The sequence below is a fragment of the Trachinotus anak genome, unplaced genomic scaffold (genome assembly GCF_046630095.1).
Source record: "Trachinotus anak isolate AG129_WGS33_773 ecotype Australia unplaced genomic scaffold, CSIRO_AGI_Tana_v1 ptg000032l, whole genome shotgun sequence".
In the NCBI taxonomy this organism is placed as follows: domain Eukaryota; kingdom Metazoa; phylum Chordata; class Actinopteri; order Carangiformes; family Carangidae; genus Trachinotus; species Trachinotus anak.
This window is the reverse complement of record NW_027273883.1, coordinates 27,881,692-27,895,106: the sequence shown is the minus strand read 5'-3', so window position 1 is coordinate 27,895,106 and position 13,415 is coordinate 27,881,692. Positions and strand designations below refer to the sequence as shown.

At 42.0% G+C, this 13,415-nt stretch overlaps 1 protein-coding gene across 3 annotated transcripts in view; it reads left to right on the top strand.

Annotated features, from left to right (window-relative positions):
* The window catches only part of tsnare1 (T-SNARE Domain Containing 1), a 174,162-nt gene that overhangs the window by 9,176 nt on the left and 151,571 nt on the right, over window positions 1–13,415 (top strand). Inside the window, exon 1 of one of the 3 annotated variants that reach the window (XM_071470568.1) lies at window positions 9,991–12,271. The exons of 1 other annotated variant lie outside the window; for it this stretch is intronic. In XM_071470568.1, the coding sequence (XP_071326669.1) occupies window positions 12,252–12,271 (20 nt within the window). In that variant the 5' untranslated portion in view covers window positions 9,991–12,251. Of the gene's footprint in view, window positions 1–9,990; window positions 12,272–13,415 lie in introns of those variants that run through there. One more of the 3 variants, XM_071470567.1, reaches the window with a different exon arrangement.

Sequence of the window (13,415 nt, the reverse complement as noted above, 5' to 3'; positions counted from 1 at the left end):
CCGCTAGAGTGGAAGCAGCCACAGCATGGCTCGCTCATCGGCCAAAGATCATTACTCTTCCTTATCTCGGGCCAAGTCCTCAGGCTGCTCCACTCCGCTCCAAACAGGGAGCCCATTACCAGGCCGCGTCATTATAGGCCAGTCCACCAGGCCTGAGGAGACTCTCTGACATTCCACTGCTGGTGTGATGTTAATAGTCAGGACATGTCTGTATCTCTGTTAGCTCTAAAATACTGTGACTGGAATAAAACACTCTGTGTGATTGCTAGTGACACACATCAAGTGCTGATGTGACAGACAGGCTGAAGGAATCAAACAGGGGATGGTAACATGATGTAAAGGTTTTAGGATTGTGTGGTTCATCTTGTTTCTCTGGTAAATGGCTGTTTGATTATAACACTGACTGGAGAGAGTGAGATTTTTTCTCTTTAGCTTTACATGTTGAAGGTGTTGTTTAATGGTTTCACATGACAGCACAGCTCACTGATACAGGATGCCGAGGTTGTTGTTAAATCACCACATTTCCACTTGCACCATATTTTCTCTAGAACCAAGGAGATGAATTGTGATGTTTAATTATCAGTAGGTGTGTTTCCATTAACCTGCTTAATGCTTAATTCAATTAGAACATAAAAATTAGTAATGGAGACACAAAAAAAAAAAAACCAAACTCAAATATCGCAAAAAAATGTACACGCTCTAATGAGAATACAAAGCTTTATTCACATGACAAAACTGACTGGAAACTCAAACCATTCACAATTGTGTTTTCTCGACTTTTCAAAAAAAAATCGCTGCCATCTTAAAATGATTTGTGTAGTAGTGGTATGGATGTTGGGCTGGGAGTGTTGGCGGGACTGAAGTATCTCTCTGATGATAAATTACTTACAAACTGATGATTTTCCTAGTAGCATCAGCTCTACTTTTCATATAATGTCAATAAAAAAATTTTAGTATGGTAACATAGACTGAGATGGGGAACATGGTAAACATTATACCTGCTAAACATCAGCATGTTAACTTTCTCCTTCACTTGTTAAAGAGTAGTTTCACTATTTTTAAGTCTGTCTTTAAACGATAGTCAGATGCCTTTTTAAATTTATCTGAAAGTGTTAAGAAGCATCTGCAGTGTGAATTAGGCAAATCAAGTGGATATCTTCCAAAGTTACTGTCTTTTTACTGTGAAATTCTTAATTTATGTTAGCACTCAAGAAAGCCTGGGGAAAGATAAAGACAGACCTTTATACTGAAAAGACTAATTTTTGAGGATATATGTGAGATTGAACAAACTCTGCTAAAGCCTCAAATTAACTTCAGTTTCTCAGGCTGTGATTTTTATCAGAAAACCTGCATTACAAAGTGAGGTATGTTGATTTGAGAGATGCAGGCATTTACCATGGAGTAAAAGAGAGACACCATTAAGTTGCCTTATGGGAATTGAAGGATCCAATTTTTGGAACTTGAGCAACACTAGGAACTAAAAGACAGGATATCTCGTAATCACCTGCACTTTGTCTAAATGCAGTCTGAAATTACTTGAATGCCCCTGTGAGTGAAATGGGTGCGGCTTGAAGTTCAATTTCCCAGACTTTGCATTTTTTTTTTTTAAATAAATCTGGGACAATAGGTTTTCATGTATCTAGAATGGTAATGGCTCTGAAAAGGAAGAAGAGCAGACTTGTCCAGCAGCAGTTGTTGGCTTAACATCCCGTGTGTGACATATTCATACTTCTCTTGAACCAAAGATATGTCCATCTTACATATGAGTTGTTCTATTGTGCCTCGGCATTAAGTATAATGCAACACACACCTTCTGGTTATTTCCTTTTCCTCTTTCCATTCTAAAAAAGCTGAGATGGCTGTGGAAAGCCGGACGGGAGATATTACTGTAGGTATGTGGGTGCACGTTACACAACCCTGAGGTAACATAATAGCTACTTTTTTCAAAGGTCAGATGAAAAGGAGGCCAGATGATGTCTCCTGCACGCTTGGCTGTCCTTTAGAGAAAGGCCACAGCCAGATTGGGAGTGAGAGGGAGAGAGAGGCTGAAGAAAAAGAGAGCAGAACAGTTCTTAAGCACAGATTAGTGAGAGGAGTTTGTGGAATAATGAACAGTTTCCCCTTAGGACCATCACCTGCTCTGCACCGCATTCGTATGCATGCGAGGCAGCGGCGGCAGAAAACTCTCATCCTGGCATTGACAATCCAATCAAATAACTGCAGAGAGGACAACCATTTGGGTCCTTTCAAACAAATGAAAGCTGCGCGTTGCTGTCGCCCTCTGACTCAAGGTCACCTTTCACTACAGCATCCCTGTCCCGCTGTGGGACAATGTGAGCTCCCCTTTCTGCAAAGTATTACTGATAATCATCTGGCTGGACTGTGTGTGTTGTACCCAGACACCTGCCTCACTAATAAAGATATAAGTTGATTCCTTTCAGACACAACAGGCTCTGACAAATCCTGCAATGATCAGAGCTTATTTTGCAAGAATAATTGTAGTCGTCAGCATTATTCCCCTTGGTAATGATAAGATTGTAGTCCCTGAGAAATCTCATAAGGCAGGAAACACCAGCAGTCAGTTTTAAATAAAGCCTGGGGTTTGAAGAGAAAACAATGAAATACAGTGTAATTATCATTAAAGTCTCTGTTGTAAACATCCATTTATAGTTGCATTTTCTGATTCAACTCTAAAGTACTGTACTTGCCTTAGTGCACATACCCAGTTTTACTGTGCAATGAAGAGACTATTATGAACCTTTCAGTTGTTAGCAACGAATGAAGATCAGCGGTTCTCAACCTGGGGGGTCAAGATGTCACGTCCCACAAAATGGCAGGCAAGAACCCAATAGCACGACACAGAACAGTTCAGGTGAAGGAACGGTGTTTAATAATAAGCCGAGGTCAAACCAGGTAGTCAATCCACGTAGCAAACAAATCCAGTAGGAGCAGGCAAAAGGGAAGGTCCAAAGTCCAAAAGGTAGGTCAAAACACAAACAGACAGGAGCAGGATCAGAATCAGAATAACAGAATGCTGGAGAGCTAGGTAAACACACTAGACAATCTGGCAAAGAACTGAGGGAAATGTACATATACTAACCGGTACATATACTAAGGGCTGATTAGCTGATGAGGAGCAGGTGAGTGAGGGGGCGGGGCAGGCCAGGTGAATGAAATCAGCAGGTAATGCAGAGCAGGAGGGAGTGGCAGAGTCTGAAATCACAAGAGAGTTAGTGTGGCAAAACAGGAAACAGACAAATGAAAAACTAAAGCCTGGCTGAAGTTGTGACACAAAACCCCCCTGACGTTCACAAGACTATTTTCTGGGGTCGTGGGATAGTTAACTAATTAAGTAATATAATAAAGAAATTCATAAATATTTTTTGAGCATTATTTTTACAATAAATATTCCAAACCAATGTTATAATGTTGTCATTACAAAACAGATTTTAGAGAGGTAAATTAGTGTGTAAGCATCAGGGAAGGAGAAGTCGTCTCCCCCAGCTGCAGTGGAGACTAACCATGGCACAGCAGTGGCTAAACGTTAGCTAACTACTGCAACATGTCTGAATGTGGAGCGATGGCTCAAACAAAGGAAGTCTGCTGGCTCACAATGGTGACCAAGAAGAGATAAAGGAAAGTAACATTATACCATCAGGTTCAACTGAAAAACGTAAGGTTCTGCGGCTCCAACAAGCACACAAGGTCAGTGCACAAGGTTTGTGTACGTCTGGTAGTTATGATGTGTGACAGTAACTCCCTGGGATAGATGGAGCAGAGAAGTGTGTGTTTGTAGCAGGAGGTCTCTCAGTCTACCACTGCTGTGGACCATGTGTCTTGTGCGTAACTTTGCTCCGTATACAACTGTGTAAAAAACAGTACCAACAGGACCAGCCACTGAAGTGACACAGGTCACTGCTGTGTGTTTCAAGTTAAATTTATTGGGGCATTGTGGCTGAAAATTTTTGAGAACCACTGTTTTAAATAATCTGGAAAAGCTTGTTTACAACCTGACAGTTTGACTGCTTGTGTGTTCACACAATGCTTGTTTATGGCTGATGATAATGATGGTCAAAACTACCAAAATAAGACGCAACGGTGAAATACCCACAATTATTCTTTAAGTCATTTTTGAGACTGTCCTCAGCAGGAGATGACAGCAATGGCAAACAGCAAACACTTAACACAACCTACTGAAGTGATTCTGACAAGTGACAGCTGTCTCCCAGAACCAGAGGTGGGTGTGATAATCCTTTTCTTACCTGAGCCACCAAACCAAACCTTAACCATCAGAGGAAACTGCCATATTAATCACTGTTGAGACGGTTATTTGCGATATCCTGAGAAGATACTGGCAAGCCAATCATACTGCTGCAGGACGGTGTAATATTCTGTGAAGCCCTGGGTAAGGTTCAGTGGCATTTTTTTTTTTTTATGTAGCAAAAGAGACATTAACTTTGAAAAAACCAAGAGCTGCTTCCACCCTCTGGTGAGGTGTGTCGATATCACATAGATAAAATGGTGAAATCTACACATGTCAATATTAAATGAACGTGAATACACTAATTACATACACTATATTGTCAAAAGTATTCACTCACCCATCCAAATATTTGAAATCAGGTGTTCCAATCACCTCCATGGCCACAGGTATATAAAATCAAGCACCTAGGCATGCAGACTGTTTTACAAACATTTGTGAAAAAGAATGGGTCGCTCTCAGGAGCTCAGTGAATTCCAGCGTGGTACTGTGATAGGGTCTGTGCAACAAGTCCACTCGTGAAATTTCCTCGCTCCTAAATGGGTTTCCATGGCCAAGCAGCTGCATCCAAGCCATACATCACCAAGTGCAATGCAAAGTGTTGGATGCAGTGGTGTAAAGCACGCCGCCACTGGACTCTAGAGCAGTGGAGACGTGTTCTCTAGAGTGACGAATCGCGCTTCTCCATCTGGCAATCTGATGGACGAGTCTGGGTTTGGCGGTTGCCAGGAGAATGGTACTTGTGTGGGGTTGTTTTTCAGGAGCTGGGCTTGGCCCCTTACTTCCAGTGAAAGGAACTCTGAATGCTTCAGCATACCAAGAGATTTTGGACAATTCCATGCTCCCAACTTTGTGGGAACAGTTTGGAGATGGCCCCTTCCTCTTCCAACATGACTGTGGACCAGTGCACAAAGCAAGGTCTATAAAGACATGGATGATAGAGTTTGGTGTGACTGGCCTGCACAGAGTCCTGACCTCAACCCAATAGAACACCTTTGGGATGAATTAGAGCGGAGACTGAGAGTCAGGCCTTCTCGTCCAACATCAGTGTGTGACCTCACAAATGCGCTTCTGGAAGAATGGTCACAAATTCCCATAAACACACTCCTGAACCTTGTGGACAGCCTTCCCAGAAGAGTTGAAGCTGTTATTGCTGCAAAGGGTGGACCAACGTCATATTAAACCCTATGGATTAAGAATGGGATGTCACTTAAGTTCATATGCGAGTCAAGGCAGGTGAGCGAATACTTTTGGCAATATAGTGTATCTAAGATCAATAGACACAACATTGACTTTAAATGTATCCAAAAAAGTGGTCTTGGTGTTCATTGCTATGGTAATGCCACTGATGTCATGTATTGTAGTATTCAGAGTCTTCTGCTTCCCAAAATTGATGGAAAAAAGAGACTCCTATGTTTTTCTGTTGAGGAATATTTGAATATTTTTGAAGAGAGAAAACCTTTAATGTGGAATTTACACTGGAGAAAAAAAATACTTCTAGACGCCTGGTCCTCCCAGTGAATCCTGTATTTGGGCAGAAAATCTGTGTCATGCCTCGGTTCTCCAGTGGGAATGCTGAAGCTCAGTATCCAACATTTAGGTACAACGTTTAGATACTGTCTATTGCTGGGTTCAGTTATATGGCAATCAGAAGGATGAGTGGTGATGCTTTTATGCAGAAAGTCTGAGTTTGTCAGTAAAAATTTGCATCATATTGATCTTTGTCTCTGGAAGCCTATTTAATCGATCTTTTAAGAATGTTGGACATTTTTTGGTCTGCAAACATTTAGTGCAGCAAAGTTTCTGTGGAAGTAGAAACAGTGTTGTTGAAGGAGTTAAATCTTTGTGGGTTAAACCAAAAATCAACGGTCATTTTCGCTATGCAAGTTTTTTTTTTTCTTTCCTCTCCCATTAATCATATCACGGCCTTCAGATTTATTTTGTGAGTCTTAGAAGGGGCCCGACCCCTATTCAATTCAATTTTATTTGTATAGCGTCAAATCATAATATACATTATCTCAAGGCACTTTACAGGGTAAGGTCAAGACCTTACTTTGTTACAGAGAAAAAACCCAACAGTTCCCACAACGAGCAAGCGCTTGGCGACAGGGGGGAGGATAAACTCCCTTTTAACAGGAAGAAACCTCCAACAGAACCGGGCTCAGGGTGGGCAGCCGTCTGCCTCGACCGGTTGGGTTTAGGTAGGTAACCAAGTCCAAAGGTTCCCCTAGGTAGGGAACCTTTGGACTAAACTAGCTGCCTGTATATGAAGGGGTTAAAACTAGCTCCACCTCAACCAGCTACAACAGTAAATGCTTCTAGCATACTGATGCATCAGTATGGAATAATAATAATAATAATAATAATAATAATAATTAAGATAATGTTTTGGTCACAGGAATGAAACAACTACTAGTACTTTTATATTTTAACAGCATTTTGCTGTTGCTGATGAAGATGATGTTACTTCTGTACTTTTACTTGTAATGATTTACATTGTTGTGTCTAAGTAAAGGATCTGGATACTTTGCCACTGCTAAATGGTGACATACATGACTGACTAGCAGATAAGTAGACATGCTTGACCTTGATTAACCCCTGAATATTTTTTAGCTATGGTGTCCAGTTTTCTAAACCAACAGCCCAAAACTGTTGCTGAAGTAAAACTGACTGAAGTCAATATTTAACTTTTAAAATCAACTAAACTTCAGGACTGAACTATTACTTTAAACAGCAAGTAAATGGAATTGATTCACCACTGTCACACAAAACAAAAGAATCCATCTCCCCACAGTGTGCTCTGAAAGACTCTGGCTCTTTGGTCTAATTCAAACTAAACTTTTTCTTCAGCCACAGTCAACCTCCATCGATATATTTTTCTGTCCTTTCTTAAACTCGCTGTATTGACTGAAGCACAGGAATGTGTGAAAAGTTTTTTTTTGGCAGTGATGGAACACTTTCCTTTCTGTCACATCTGCTTCAGTTCTTTCCAGTGGCTGAGACACCTCAGTCACTGCGAAGCCAAGGTCGCCTGACTTGGCGTCATCTCCTCTATAGAAGATGTTTCTTTCAGCTTATCAGCTCCCAGACAGAGTGGCCGTCTCCATGGTTTTCAAACCCAATTAAAGAGGCTGTTCCAATTAGAGAGCGGGGGAGAGCTCGGGTGTGATAGGTAAGAGCGCTGAGACCCCAGCCTCACCTAGTTGGCTGGCAACCCCCTCCAGAGCGCTGTACTTTTGTCTCTTAATTCACCAGGTCTACATTCATCTTCACAGCACACAGCTGAGCCAAATTGACATTCCACAAATACAGACAGTGAGGATGTGATCAAATAGTTGTCGTTCTTCATAAGTATATTATTATTATTGTGGTGTTGATGTTATAATAATGCACATGGATTCATCTACTAACACCTGGGCTGCAATCCATACGCAATCAATAGAGCATCGGTAACAAATCCTCACACCAACACCTGTGAGCTAATGAAAACAGAGCAGTGTGTTCCGCCTCCCTCCTTACACAGAGTTATGTATTGAGCCAGACTGCTGCTAGTGTTTGCCTTCCTAAGGCCAAAGCTGTGACAGAGAACAAACACAGATAACACATCCTTTGTGTTCCATCAAAACCTCCCCTCTAACCGTTCCCCGCCAATCCACACGCGCGACTGAAGAAGAAAAAAAAGTGCTGGTATAGATAGAGCAGATCTTGTTTGCCGATGACATGAAGTGTTCTGCAGGGTTAGGGAGATAATGGCAGTCAGGCTGCTAACTACTCCACATTACTGCATACTAACATTAACAAGTCTGCTCTGGAGAAGCAGTGGTGTTGTTATTAGTGATCACCAGTAGGTGTGGACAAAACGCTGCACGCTTGTTTAAAACGTCAGTGAATGAGAGCAGTGATGTGAAGGCAAAAATCTGCAGCCCTTCAAATAGCTAACAGAGTATCTGCAACATATTCATATTTATTATTTAGTATTTAGTATATTTCTCCATTCTTTGTTGAACCATCTAATGTTCAACTAGTGTTCAATGATGTATACTCAAATGGTTAAGATAGGTGAATGTAATGACGTGGTTACATCATGAAGAAGTGTGGGATCATGGGAATGGTTGTCTTCACCACTGTTGCTGTCAGCTTCTCCCTTTTGTCCTGCACTCCTGAGTGGCTGGCAGCTGCTTGGCTTCTTTCTCTCATAACTTCCAGACGTCTGAGGACTAAAACCCTTCATCTGGTTAAAAGATGGTTGAAAATGACCAGGTGTAAAAGGTATATCTTAAAAATGTGGCTTAATGTGGCTGGATAAAAGTCAGTATGAGGACATGATGATATGAAATCTCTGTAGGCAAACTATCCAAATAAAGTGTTATTGACTTAACTTTTATGAGGGAGCCCACCATGGGGCTGTGTAGCATCCTCATGCCTCAGATTGGGCAGTTATTGTGCCACTACACTGGATCACAACAAAGTACTTCATTTCCCAAGTTTTGTATTTCCACTATTTTTTTCTCATCCAAGTAGCTTGTGAAATGTATGCGATAATATAGACAATGGGGAAGACCTTCACTGTGATGATCAGCTTTTTCTTCTTTTCTGAAGCTCTTTTACATAGTTTAATGGAGTAGAAAATAATTAGGTACTCCTGTTTCACAAGGGAATCAAAACAAGTTTGATGGATTGTCTCTAGGCTGACACTCCTCCATGTCAGAGGACATTTGCATAAAGTGGAACATTTCTCATATTTCCCATGTCACGCTGCCGGATGCCCTGTGAGTCAGGGTAGTGGTGGGTAGAGCCAGCATGATTTAATATTAAAGTTTATTTCACAGTGAATCACATCTTGTCATGCAGGGGCCACTTCTGGATATTTTGGTGCCCTATAGTTCAGACATCCAGTGGTGCCTTTAAGGACATTGAGCTTATCGTTAGAGTATTTGATCAGTTATATTCATTTTATGGTATATTACTATTTAACATTTAACTTTATTCAACCTAACTTCTGTTTCGTGTCATGTCATCAACGTCTGTCAGTTTGTTTTATGTGCACACACAAAAAACCACACACAAAGTGGTTTTGGTATATGATATCAGTGATGTTCAATGTAGTGGGTCCCTGGGACCCACGGGTGGTCATTAAAGTGAATCCCAGAGAAACTGAGTGGGTCCCCAATAAAATTTGTGGTTTTGAGAAGAAAAGCCTTGTCCGGAGTCAGCTGTACTGTATGCACAGCCAGGGTAGGGGCCGGTTGAGCAAGGATGGTGAGGTTGGGAAAATCTTCCAGGTAGTACTTTGTCACCAGTGCCCAAAGCTTCCACATGCTGTCTCTGGGGTAGTACTGTGCTTTGACAACTTTCTTCACCAGGGCCCTCTCCGGTCGAGTTGGTTCAGCGCTGATGAGGGGCTGGGTAGTTGTCTGGTGGTCCTCTCTGTCCTCCCTCCATTGGTAGGTATGCTCATGCCCATGGTGGGCAATAAGCAGCTCCAGCTCCTCCTTCCCACAGACCTTCCACTGTTCTTCACTCATGAAGCCAGTCGACAGAGACTCATCACATCAAATGCACACAAGAGAGGGGTGTTTGGAAACCTGGAGTGCATGTTATTTATCAGGTTTTTAATGAATTTGATGCAAAGCTGCTCGAGATTAAATGTGGCTCTGGTGATTTGGTGCTCTTCCTTGTACATGTTGCCCTGGATGTCTCTGGTAATGCTAAACTACTTAAGGACTCAAACTTGGACACAGGGAAACCCTTTTTCTTTCACTGCTTATCTGGGAAAAAAATGGGATCTCGTCTTGCGCAAGATTTGCTCAGTCAGTGTCTGCTCACAAGAAAATAGCGGCCGCCAGTTTTTTGTGTTTTTTTTGCTCAAGTTTGCTCAACACAGCACGTCCTCTGGGCGGTAAAACATCACTGACGTGAGTGAATAAAGCATCGGCCACTGACACCGTGAGTTTATTTACCAGTACCAAGTTCATATCGTTGATTGTTGAGGTAAAATCTGTGGTGAGTTGGCTTGCTTGTTGCAGCTAAAGTAACATGTTGCGTGACTATGCACATGGGATTTCATCGGTGTTAGATGGATGAGCACACAGTAGAAATCATGATTAGTGTTTTTTTTCCCCAGACAGTGAAGTTTCATTTATTTCTTTCTTTGATTTCAACACTGATTTGTTGTTACAACATTATTCACGTTATTCAGGGAAAAAACCCGGAGGAGGGTTACTGGGAGGAACGGCCTGCCTGATCTGAACCTGAGTGATGCTTTGTTATTGGACTTTTGTGCTGGCATAGGGGTTCAAGCATAGGGTGAATCATAAGTGTACTTGGTACCAGATCACCTTAGGCCAGAGATCAATGGTTGACTTTGTAGTCATATCGCATTTGCGTCCATATATCTTGGACACTTGAGTGAAAAAAAGAGAGTTGGCAACCTAGTGGTGAGTTGAATCAATTTGGTGTAGGTGACAGACCTGGTAAGCCCAATAATGCAATGAGTGTGAACTAGGAACATCTGGCTGAGGCCCCAGTCTGCAAGGTCTTTAAATACCACCTCCAGAAAAATTTCTCTTGCTTTCCAAAAGAGGTTGGGGTAGATACCAGTGGTGAAGGAGCCTGTTGAGCTGAAGGTGGGGGCCAATTGAAAGAATAAGAATGCAGATAAAAGTGGCTGAAATAAGTACCCTCTGTAGCATTTATAATCTTACCCTAAGGTACTGCAAAGAGCTCAGACATCTGGAGGGAGCATTCCTCCTTTCATCATGCCAGTTGAGATGGCTCACACATCTGATCATGGGAGCTTTTCATTGGAGGCTTTTGGGCATGTCTAACGGGTAGAAAACCCCTGGGTAGACCCAGAATACACTGGAGAGACTATGTGCCTCATCTGGCCTGGCAACAACATTGCTTGAGGGAGGGACATCTGGACTAACTTGCTTAGTCTGCTGCTGAGGATGGATGGATGGATGGATATCACTGAAACAACCACTCTTCCTTGAATCATTTACTGCTGCTAGCTAGTCATCTAACGAACTCAAACATACCACTAATTTTATATAGTTTGTGCGTCACAACCTGAAAATACCGATCCTCCAGTGTTTTAACATCAGTGCAGTGTAGTGTTTTTGACAGCTGTCATTCTAGATAATTCTTATTTTTAGCTGACCTCTAAAGGCAGGAACGTCAGGTCATGTAATATATAGAGCAACAAAGTCCACATCAGGTGGATGGATGGATGGATGGAAAGGTGGTTAAAACACAGGACTTTCTCACAGGAGATTGCTGTTTGTTCTCCATGAGAAACTGATCAGTCAGTTGTTATTAACTATCAGCTGTTTCTGTCATGAGTGTTTCACAATGTTAATTATTTGTACATTATTGTTACCATTATGAAGAAGATCCGGTACGACTGGTATGCTCCTATGGGTCATATCTGAAGGTAGGGACAAGAAAACTATATGGTTGTTTATAGTTGTTTTTTTCTGAATTTGAAACACATTTCTGTATTTGGTAAATTTGGTTGGTTTTTAACATCTTCCTTGATGTTGATGAATTTGTCTTTATTTGTTTGTGTTTTGTCTATTTGCATGTGTTTTATTAAATTGTGGGATGCTGATATTCTAGGGCCATTGTAGAATCCACTGAATGCAGCAATTGCATGGGAATCCATGTCAGCTGAAATTAGTTTTGCTCATGTGTACAGATTTGCAATGATGCGATTAAAAAAAAGCGTCATACATATTTCAGGCTTTGAAGATATGAAAAGGTTTTAGTGAGCATCTCTGGAAGGCTTTTGTAACATAACATTACACAATTACTCCTGCAGCATACTTCACTGTCTTGTTCTGAACAGTTTTAGCTTTGGGCTTCTCAGATTCAATGAAAACTTTTTCATGTAGATCACACTGTCAAAGCTAACCATCCAGAGGCAGTACTGAATCCTCGTGGCAGACAAAGCTTCAGTCTGGAGAGTACATGGGATGGCTCAGCCTGGATGGCAGGTGCCACTGGAAGGTAAGCTGAGGCAGAGTTTTGTTATGGAATAGAATGGGGTGATTTATCTCAATAACGACGCCTTTTTGTGTGACGAGGCAATTTCACTGCTCAGAGGTATTTTTTTTCCTCTCCTCCTCCCTGAGCTGTTTTCAAAGGGAGGCAGTGCTGATGGAATGGCCTGAGATCAGACTGGGGACGAGGGATGAGGCTTTAGTAAACACACATGAGCGAACCTTAAGTTTGGCTGTGTCAGCTGAAGAGGTGACAATGAAGACAGAGGATGAAGGAGAGCTAAGAGAGAGAGAGAGAGAGAGAGAGAGAGAGAGAGAGAGAGAGAGACTGGTTATAAGTTCATCTTTCTCTTCTTTTCTGAAGAAGTTACTGTTGAGGGCTGAGCCCCAAAACACACTGCCTTTTGATTTCCATCCTTTCCTTTGATCCTGTCATACAAATCTGCCATATGGCTGCATATCTGTACTTCTGAGTATGCACATCAAAAAGCTTGCAATCAAACCAGCCACACCACTTTCTGGTATTGGCAAAACCTCTTTTTACTTTAATCTCGAATTATAAGCAGGCATGTGGCCTATAATATGTAGCTATAGGGTTTTGGAATCAGTGTCCACAGTAAGCTGTGTTCAGGGTATTTCAGGACCTAATCTGCTATAGCTGTAAGAAACTGGAATTATATCCATCGCAGATCAGAATCAGAATCAGAATCAGAATCAGTTTTATTGCCAAGTATGTTTTCACATACAAGGAATTTTTTCTGGTGATTGGTGCAATTGATCAGCAACAGTGGGGCTCTCTAGCCTTGTTGATGAGGCTAATAGCAGATGGGAAGAAACTATTTTTGTGGCGAGAGGTTTTGGTCCTGAAGGACCGCAGCCTCCTGCCAGAGGGGAGTGTCTCAAAGAGTTTGTGTCCAGGGTGGGAGGAGTCAGCTACAATCTTCCCTGCACGCCTCAGAGTCCTTGAGGCGTACAGGTCCTGGAGGGACGGAAGATTGCAGCCAATCACCTTCTCAGCAGAGTGGATGATACGCTGCAGTCTGTTATTGTCCCTCTCCGTGGCAGCAGCGTACCAGATGGTGATGGAGGAGGTGAGGATGGACTCAATGATGGAGGTGTAGAAGTTCACCATCATAGTCCTTGGCAGGTTG